This window comes from Corapipo altera, unplaced genomic scaffold (assembly GCF_003945725.1).
Source record: "Corapipo altera isolate COAL_440 unplaced genomic scaffold, ASM394572v1 124, whole genome shotgun sequence".
In the NCBI taxonomy this organism is placed as follows: Eukaryota; Metazoa; Chordata; class Aves; order Passeriformes; family Pipridae; genus Corapipo; species Corapipo altera.
Window position 1 is genome coordinate 698,870 of NW_020884967.1, and position 10,320 is coordinate 709,189.

The following is a 10,320-nucleotide window of genomic DNA, read 5'->3' on the forward strand; positions in this document are numbered from 1 at the left end:
CCCCCCCCCCCCCCCCCCCCCCCCCCCCGGCTACAACCTCCTGTCAGGGAGTTGCAGAGAGTGAGGAGGTCTCCCCTGAGCCTCCTCTTCTCCAGGCTGAACAGCCCCAGCTCCCTCAGCCTCTCCTCACAGCACTTGTGCTCCAGTCCCTTCCCCAGCCTCGTTGCTCTTCTCTGGACCTGCTCCAGCCCCTCAATGTCCTTCCTGAGCTGAGGGCCCAGAGCTGGACACAGCACTCCAGGGGTGGCCTCACCAGCGCTGAGTCCAGGGGCAGAATCACTTCCTTGGACCTGTTGGCCACACTGTTCCTGATCCAGGCCAGGATCCATTGGCCTTCTTGGTCACCTGGGCACACTGCTGGCTCATGTTCAGTTTCCTGGCAACCCAAGTTCTGTCCGTGCCTGAGGAGCTGCAGGATGTGCCCGAGGCAGCCTGACTGTACTGACCGTGCTGGGCCACCTCGTGTCTCTGTTGTGCACTGATTGCAGCAACCAGCTCATCCAGGGACACTGAAATCCCCTCCACAGAGATCCACAGGCCTCTGACCATGTGCTTTTCCGACTGCTTTGTTACTGAAAATGAGCACATTTCACCCAAAAGAGATGTTTAGTGATTTTAAGCACCTTAGTCTGCTGTCCTCAGTACACAAGTCCTTACAACTAAGAGAATAAATGAACTAAACAAAATGTATTTGGGTTAGATGCACTTTTAGGGAAAGGAAAACAAAGATGGGGGAGAAAGTGGAGACTAGGACAAAATGAAATGTTATTTCAGTGACAGGTCTTGCCAGACTAATCAGATGTCCCTCTATGATGCTCTGCATGAAGCAAATGCAGTTGAAGAGAAGCTTTAAATGCTTATGTACTTTATATTTACCTGTTATCCTTCTTACTCTCATTAAGATAAATTGCCTTTACTATGTAAAATGGGAAATCTTGAAATAAATCCCTCCCACAATGCAAATGTTGAGCACAGCACTGAAAGACATATTAATGAGATATACAGGTTAAAAGAAATATAAACATGAAGAATGAAGAAGATGCAAGTTCTCCAAACTGACAGGAATATTCTTGGAAGAGTTTTGTGGAGTTGTTATCCTTATATTGTACTGTCTTAGTTGGTTGATCTCTAAGTTTGCAGTTTGCTCAGATGTTTGCTGAGCTTCACCATGAGCACTTTGCAGTAGAGAATCAGTTTTCTTCACTTGCAGAAAATTGTCCAAGATGCAATGGATCCCACGAGCTCCCCAAATAGCAGTACATTCAAACTGAAGGGCTGATCTCAAGCCCCTGTTTCCTTTACACAGCTCTCCGTGGAGGGAAGTCTTAGAATTCCTTTCTGTGGAAATGCTCTTTGTGACAATCTCCTCCTCATTATTTCAGTATAGAATTTATATGCTATAAAAGATGAAGTATCTCTCACAGAAAGTAGTGCAATATAATTCATATAATTTTAATAGTCAGGTCAGACACAGAACCAAGCCCCTGCATCTTCATGTGCAGCACCAGTGGATGTCTGCAGCTCCACGCAATAACAAAGGAAATTAAAAGCAGGGAGGTGGGAGAGCATTTAGAAACAAGACAAATGTAGTTCTCTCCACTCCAGACTTACTGCTCTAAAGCAAGTGCACAGTAAAAAAAAAGAAAACAAAACACAAAAAAACCCCAAAAGCTTTCACAATAAGAGATCACTGAGAAATGAATATTCTTTGTTCAAGAAGTAACCAACTTGAGCAGGAAGGTTGCCAGGGAATCCACAGATTGACTGTGGAACCGAAGCATATTTGCTATGAAATATTCCCGCTGGTGCCAACACAACATTTTTTTCCCTTTCCTCTTTTTGTCTTCCAGGGTGGGATGTATGTCTTTCAGCTGTTTGACTCCTATGCAGCCAGTGGCATGTGCCTTCTTTTTGTTGCCATATTTGAATGTGTCTGCATAGGCTGGGTGTATGGTGAGTTGCCTGAAAATTCCTGCCATCTTCACTTTTCCTAGAAGTTTTCTATCTGTGTAAAAGCAAAGTGGAAACCTTGTACCCTTGTGGAGTGGGGTCCTCCACATTCCCATGCCCTGCCAAAAGTCAGGAATGGGGGTTTTTTTTCCGCTCTAAATAAACAAGGGAGTGGAATAGATGTTTATTTTTCCCCCCTTGGTCCTAGTCAGGACTGACCTCCACCTTCACCGTGGAAGTCCTTTGCTGCCTTGGAGAGTAGGGGTGGCTATAAGCCTTTTTCTCTCAGGGGTGGTCTCTGCAGGGTGTGTTCCCCTCCAATTTACAGCCCTCACAGATAAACCCAGGGAAGGTGGACTCCATCCTCATTAACACAGAAGGGACACAGTGGGTGGCCTCAGCTCTGCTGCTTCTGTCTCCAGCAAAGTCCAGGGAAAAACCCCACAATGCTCAGAATGCTCATGGTTACACCCTCAAGCAGTGTTGGCACACAGAGGAAGGACAATTTCACATGGTAAAACATCATATGAACTGCAGATCACACATGTGCCCAGCTATCCAGAGATTCACATTCAAGCTTGTAGCATATAAATATATGTGTATAATACTCTTTAACTGGGGATGCTCAGACTGTTCCTGACAAGAAGCCCTTTCTGTTTGACATCTCACCCCCTCCTTCCTGCTGTTCATGTTGGTCACACACAGGTGTGGGCAGCAGCCTGTCTGCCCAGAGCATGAAGCAGATGGCAGGGAGGTGTGTCAGAGAAAGGCAGCAGCTTCAGTCCTCACAGCTCTGTGTGTGGTTTTCTCCTCATTGTTTGAAAATACTGGCTGTACCACCTCTTAGTCTATATTCTACATCTGCTTTTCTCTTGTTTGTTTTTTTTTGGGGGGGCCAGGCAGCAATCGCTTTTATGAGAACATTGAAGATATGATTGGGTACAAACCCCTGTCATTGATTAAATGGTGCTGGATGGTCCTAACTCCAGGTATTTGTGCAGTAAGTACAGAATATCCAAACGATTTGTTTTAGACATAAAGATGGGGGTTTGTACATGTTTTTATAATTTTGTTGCTGGTAATGACTGAGAAAAAGTGCCTATTGATTTGTAGCATATATTTCAAATAAAAAACACTCTGTAGGTTCTGTAAAAATGGTTAAATGTTCTGTGAATAGTGAGAAACCTTAACATGCCCATTCATATGGAAAGAAATAATCCCAGAGCCCTAAACAAATATTTGCCAGTACAAGGGAGGTGTTTTTCCCTGCATGGTTAGGACACCTTGAGTATTAGCAGATAGCTTGAGCTTCTCCAGACTTGTACTGGTTCCTTTGCTGCTCCAGCCTCCTTTCTCCTCTCTCTTTGGGTAAATAGACATTTTTCAAAGGAGACAGGACATTTTTTCTTCTAGCAAAAGTAGAAGAGGCCCAAAGCACATCCCATGTGCATGAAGAAGGGCAGGGAACTTGCCATAGCAGAAGTTGGTAGTACTGGTGCCAGCTGTGGTGATCTGTGGCTGCATAACAGGGCAAAGTCACAAAAGCAGCATGATCAAATTGTCCAGAAACTTGATCCTGAAAGCTTTCAGTTCTCCAATACACAAATGATAAGCAACTGTTAATCCACAGGTGCTGCAGCACTTGGAGATCCAGGTTCCCTTGGGCTCTGCCAGTTCATTTGCAAACTCAGGACAATTTCTGACTCATTGTCACCAGCTCTGAAATGAACTTTAACCCAGTGTCTCCTTTAACCGCTTTGGAGAAAAGTGCATGGTAGCTTTTTTATGTTTCATAAATATAAATGGTCCAAGCTGCTTGATTTTGACACCTGTCAAATTTAGACGGATCTCTTGGAGCTTTTGGGAGGGTGAAAGCGTTGGCCTGCAGAACTGCAGAGGCACACAGTGGATCAAGGCAACTTTGAAAATTTGGGCTTTCCTTTTTCATCATGACAGGTTAGAGAGCACACAGCTTGTGTTACTTAATCACAGCTGGTTCATGGTGGCAAAGCCTAATCTTTCCTGCCCAGGTAGTCTTTGCCATCAAAGTGCAGGACTTATTGTCATCAAGAGGTAAATAGGATTTAAACTTGAAACGTTGCTCGTTCCTGGGGGAGCTACTGAGATATGTTGCTTAAGCTGTACATAAAAGGAGATATTACTGGTGGTTTTTTTTTTCTCTGAGTGAAGAGTTTTGCCTCCTCAGGGAGCCTGGCCTTGCCTAAACACTCAGTTGCTATCTTGTTATGCAGGCAGGGTTTTCTCAAATACCACTAATAATGTTTCTGCTTGTTCCAGGGAATCTTCATCTTTTTCCTGGTGAAATACAAGCCTCTGAAATACAACAATGTGTATATATACCCTGACTGGGGCTATGGCATAGGGTGGATGATGGCACTCTCTTCCATGGTCTGTATCCCTTTGTGGATCTGCATTAAGCTGTGGAAGACAGAAGGCACTGTCATGGAGGTGAGATATATTTTCAGATTAACGATGCTGAAGAAAGAATGGAAAGAATGTGTGAATCCTCATGTAGGTGAGACCAGGAACCATTTAATCCGAGCAGCAAAGCCCTGTTACAGTGGCAGCCTGAGTTAGCCCTCTCAGTCACTGCTGGAAAGAGGGATCTGAACTTCCTCTATTTTCTTCTGAAATCCTGTTGGGGTTTTTTTTTTTTGCCTTCACTGACTTGAGCCTGTGGTAAACGAACCAAAACTACAGCTTTTTGGTGCTCTGTTTCAGCTCAGTTTGTAGCTTAAAATGTCTGTAACGTCAGCTAAATGCATCAGGAAGGTTTGTACCAGCCATTCCCTCAGCTCAGCTGCCTTCTTTCCCTGGTTTTGGTAACTAATGTTTGTGGTGCCAGGATTTTCCTCCAGGGGCTGGGTAGCAAACACTCACGTGTGTTTTCTGGACAGTTTTCCTGAATACAGTTCCCTGAATGAGAAATATGGGCAAACAGAAATATTCAGTGCAATTTACTGACAGTTGGTATCAGGTCAGCTCAGGTTTAGGCTGAGGTTAAGATTATTAAAAGTGTTACCTTTAAACTTGAAAGTCTTTTCATTTCTGTGGGAACTCCAAAGAAAAACAGTGAAGATGGCAATAATGGAAGAAAAGAGAATATAAATTTTATTCAGCCATTTGGGACTTCTCATATTGCAGAAAAGCCTAATTATATCCATATTGCAATGACTCCATTTAGCTGATTAAACATGGCCTGGAGAATGCCTGGGAAATTTTTACTGTGGATATATAAACAAAAAAACCAGTTTTCCATAATACAGTTTTCTTAACATGTCAAAAAAGGAAGTTTTCATGAATCTAAACATGAAATATTTCCTTTATGCATCACCCTCACATAAACAGTCTTTAAACTGTGTAATCTACAGCACTGCAGGCAGGTCATTATCTTCTATATACAAGGATGACAAGAAGATTTTTTAATCCCAGTTGGAAGCTTCTCGGGAAGCCAACTTCCTACAACATCTCTGCTCCCCAAGCTGTGAGCTTGTGGACGTTGTTCCTAGAAAAGGGAAAGCTCTTGGATGAATGTGGATATTTTTCTGTGTTCTTAGATGAATATGGATATTTTGCTTTGTTCCTTAGCTTAACACTTGGATGTCTCTTGTTTAGTTACTTTTTCCGGTGTCCATCCTACTACAACAGGAGAAGTAAAACCTGCTCATTGAACAGGCATCGTGTTGAGTTTCTTCATGGAAGGGGATGTTGCTCTAAATCAGCAGAAAACCTCAGTTTGACTCTAGATTTGCCCTCATTCTCTATAACCTTTGGCCTGGAGTGATTTGTCCAGAATTGTTCAACGTGCAAGTCTGTGACTAGAACAGGGAAAGAGCAGCAGACTTTCAAGAGGCAGGGCTTTTATGATCAATCTGTTGATGAGATGAGTGTCTGTGACCGAGAAAAATGCACTGATTTCCATTTTCTCCAATTTTCTAGAAATTCAGGAAGTTGGTTACTCCCAGCTCAGACCTGAAAATGCGGGGGAAGCTTGGAGGAGGAGCCTACATTGCAGCAATAAATGACTGCGACGCCAAACTGAAAGGAGATGGCACCATTTCAACCATCACAGAAAAGGAGACACATTTCTAAAAGAACTATCTTTTTTTTTTTTTAGTTGTTTTATTTTTTTGTATAAATAAATAAATAAATTCACTTAATTATAGAGGCTGGCTTGTTTTGCACAAAATTTTATTAACCAGTTAATTTTAAAGTGAAAATTGTATACTTGTTTAAAAGTGATTTTTTTGAAATTATAAGTAATGATTATGTAAAAGAAAAAGAAATAGTGTTATATGGTCTGTTAGTGATGACTTCTTGTAATATGGTGATTTCGGTAAATGTTCTTTTTTAGAAGTTAGAGGGACCTGTATAATGTGCTGTAAAACTTTTCTACTTTGATTTCTGGCAGGTGTTAATGCTGTATAGATCTCTGCCTTCTAACCTGTAAGCATTTCAGACCATTTCAGCTTTTCGTGTATGTATATAAAGGGAACCAGACTGTCCCGTTATTTGTTTCAGAAGAAATGATGAGGGGATGGGGCTGACTTGTGGCTGCTGTTGCATCTCTGTGTCTGTGTGTGGGCAGGACTCAGCTCCCAGCTGAGGGCAGTGGCTTTGTCCCCTGTGATCCAGCCCCTGCCCAGGCTAATCCTGAGTCCTGCCCATAACAAGGCTCTTCTTTAGGGTGAGTTTTGTGACCCTGACAGCACCTCAGCTGTTCCTGTCGCCTTCCCTCCACCTCCCATTGGCTTCAACAGGTCAAAAATGTGTGGCCCACTTCTGAGTCACTGTTTTTCTGGAGATTGGATAGAGTTTATTTCTGAAGGACTCTGAATTTTGCTGCTCTTGTAGGCTAGTGGTCTCTAAGAGGATGTGCACTACTTTAGGAAACACCCCAAACTTTTTAATTTTGTTTAATATCTGTGCGGTCAGTACTTCATTTTTGGCTGGCACTTACCATCCCCTGGAGTGAAATGTGTTTGTTGGAGGTCAAGGTTACTTTACAGACTTGGAGATGTTCTGAGCTAAAAAAGAGCATGTTTAGAGGTCTGCATATTTGTGGCCTCTGTCTCTCACTTATCTACTTGTCTACCCATTCCCCTCAATAGAAATCAAGGATCCTGCAGTGGCAAAGAGTAGCACTACATAGGTTTTCTCATGGCACATGGTGGGATAGTTTGGGTGTCCTGTGCAGAGTCAGGATTTGGACTTGTTCCCTTCCAACTCAGGATATTCTGTGTTTTCTCTTCAAGGTACTTTCTAGATACCCTCAGATTAGGCACTTATTCTTCTCCCCTGAATGGTATTGAGGCTTGCACTGAATTCAGAGTAGGAGTCTATCTGGTGGAAGGTTGGAGTGGTGGTTCTCTTACCTCTAACAAGATTTCCAAGAGGTCATTTATATAGGGTGCAGATGAAGGAATTAAGACAGGAATGTTGTGACTCCTCTGTGTCACAAAGTGAGCACTATTGGATTTGTCATATCAGGCCTTTTATTCCATCAGTTGTCTGAATTGACTCCCTCTGATTTAAAACTGGTTTTGTATGTGAATCTAATGCCGGGTGGTTGTTCCATGAGGTGTGCAGATGCCCCAGTGTCAAAATCTCTAGACCTTATTTTGTGTTGGCTTTTTTTCCTGACAATATTCCAAACATCATTATTTGTTCTTGCCAATTTTTCTTTTTGCTGTTTTTGTTATTTAATGGTTTTATGAGAAACCTGTGGAGGAACACTGTCCTACACTGCACAGTATTTGGGGGGAAGAGGCAAGCAACAGCCTAAGACAGCCATGAAGAAATGTCATAAAATCTGCTGCATTTCTGCAACTCAAAACCACCAAAGCTCAGATACTAATACCTGGAGTTGTTAGAAGTGGCTGCTGGCCTTCTCCCAAGGAAACATTTCCCTAGAAGTCATAAAGTGTATCTAAATATTGAATGGATAGAACTGTACATGCAAATCAGCATTTCTTTGAGACCTTGCTGATATCTCTTAAAAAAGAGTTTTCATAAACTTGCTTTGTCTCACGTCACATCATTAAATCTAATAGATCTATTTAATTTTACTTTGTCTTATTTGTAGGGGGTTTTCGTGTGGCAAGGTGGGAGTCCAAGAGAGAACTTCTTTACCACAATTCTGCTTCAAGTACTGTAAGTCCTGCTTGCCTTTGCACATCTCCATTGTGAGAAGCTTAGGATAGGACATTTGGAAGGAACCTGCCTGTAGGCAGGCACAGACCTACAATCTTGTGCCTTCTGGCCTCCCTCAAAGGGAGTCTCCAGCTTGCCATCCAGAGCTAGAGGGTACCACTGAAAATCACAGACCCATGGGAAAATAATCCTGGAAAAGAAACGCTCCTAGAATTGAAACCACAGATGAGATCCGTACAATGAAACAAATGAAAGCTACATATGGTAGCATTGAGAAAATGCTCATTTCAAAACCTAGAAATCTATGTTTTTAGAAGCCCTAATGAGTCACAAATATTTTTGATTCAGTGTCCCTTCCTGGTTTTTCTCTCCACCCATCCGAGTTGCAGAACAACGACCCCAAAGCCACATATGGGCCTTGGGGTGGATCATGTTCTCTCTCAGAGCAAATGTGAAGACATTTTCTTACTGTCGAAGAATGTGCAAATATAGAGGCAACTTAGGTTATGCTTGGCCTTGGTGTCTGTGGTATTCCCTTCAGCAATCAGGACTCATCAGGAACATTTCCAGCCCCATGTGCCAAGAGGTGCAGCCCCACCGCTCCCCTGGCCACCCACGGACACAAAGGGAACCCCCACACAAGTCAAGGTTGCTCTTTGAGTCAGGACAGAGAAACTTGACTCGTGCACTGTAGCTTGTCTGTGTTCTCTGAAGTGCTCTACTCATCCCAAAATCTCCACTGGAACTATGTACTTTGTCAGGAACATGCTTCCTCTTCTGCTGCTATGAACCATTTCACCCCTGGCTTTATACACATACAGATGGCTTGGTGTGGTCTAAAGCATTTCACAGTGTTACTGATGTGCTGTGCTTGTACATGTGTGTGCTTAATACCCGACTTGTTTAACACTTTACTGATTTTTAAAAAAAAAAAAATAAATATTTTTCTTTTGCGGGGAGGGATGTGGGAGGGCAAATTTCCTAATAGGATTTGTGTTTTGTTTGTTTGGTTTTTTTTTTTTGAAACAATATGAGGGGGGGAGGGGGAAATGCAAAAAGCCCGGATATATTGTTATGGGTTTTTTTATGCAGTAGAAACAGTACTGCCCTTTTCTGAAATATCTGCAGTATTATTAAAAATAATAAAATAAAAATGAACAACCACTAAGTTTTATGTAACATTTTACACAAAGAAAGAGTCTGTTTGGTTTTGAAGGGCAGAAGATTTCGCCTACTTTCTTGTTTTCAAAAATTAAAGGAAATGGGCAAAACTCATTCTGTGTATTTTAGTTTATATTGCTGTACTTTGTATGACACTCCCCTAACTAATTAAATAATCACAACTACCCTTTTAGGGCAGAAAAATACCCCTTGATTCTAAATGGGGAACTGAGAAAAAAGGACAGATTTAGCAACTTATTTAAGCTCACCCAGCAAACCTGTGGCTGAAAGAAACCAAAGTCCCCTGATTTCACAACTTCATGTCGCTGTTGTTTAACAGCAATTTAATATTTTAAATTCCTGTTGCCAGAGAAAAGCACAGACCTGCTGCCACTTTCCTGCTTTCCTCCCCCCACCCTATCCCTCCCCACCTGTGGCTGGTTTTGCTGGGGCCTCTGTGTCACTGGCAGAGTTAAAGCCATGCAGAGAGTGGATACAGGACCTTCTTGAGATGAAAGGACAAGCCTGTGCTTGGCTTTCATAGAATCATAGAATCAGCTGGGTTGGAAGGGACCTTCAAGTCCCTTGGATCATCAAGTCCAACCCTTGATCCAACCCCGCTGTGGTTCCCAGCCCATGGCACTGATGCCACATCCAGTCTCATTTTAAAAACCTCCAGGGACGGAGAATCCACCACTTCCCTGGGCAGCCCATTCCAAGGGCTGATCACCCTCTCTGGAAAGAAATTCTTTCTGATATCCAACCTAAACCTCCCCTGGCACAGCTGAAGACCGAGCCCTCTTGTCTTGCTGATGGTTACCTGGGAAAAGAGACCAACTCCCACCTGGCTCCCCCCTCCTGTCAGGGAGTTGCAGAGAGTGAGGAGGTCTCCCCTGAGCCTCCTCTTCTCCAGGCTGAACAGCCCCAGCTTCCTCAGCCTCTCCTCACAGGACTTGTGCTCCAGTCCCTTCCCCAGCCTCACTGCCCTTCTCTGGACCTGCTCCAGCCTCTCAATGCCCTTCCTGAGCTGAGGGC

General features: G+C 43.1%; 1 protein-coding gene across 3 annotated transcripts in view; it reads left to right on the forward strand.

The window, feature by feature from the left end:
* Positions 1-9,399, forward strand: part of LOC113957435 (sodium- and chloride-dependent GABA transporter 3) — a 99,476-nt gene extending 90,077 nt beyond the window's left edge. For all 3 annotated transcript variants that reach the window (XM_027664956.1, XM_027664954.1, XM_027664955.1), the window contains exons 12-15: positions 1,851-1,953; positions 2,850-2,950; positions 4,249-4,419; positions 5,911-9,399. In XM_027664956.1, the coding sequence (XP_027520757.1) occupies positions 1,851-1,953; positions 2,850-2,950; positions 4,249-4,419; positions 5,911-6,063 (528 nt within the window). In that variant the 3' untranslated portion in view covers positions 6,064-9,399. The remainder of the gene's footprint in view (positions 1-1,850; positions 1,954-2,849; positions 2,951-4,248; positions 4,420-5,910) is intronic.
* Positions 9,400-10,320: the final 921 nt, after the last annotated feature.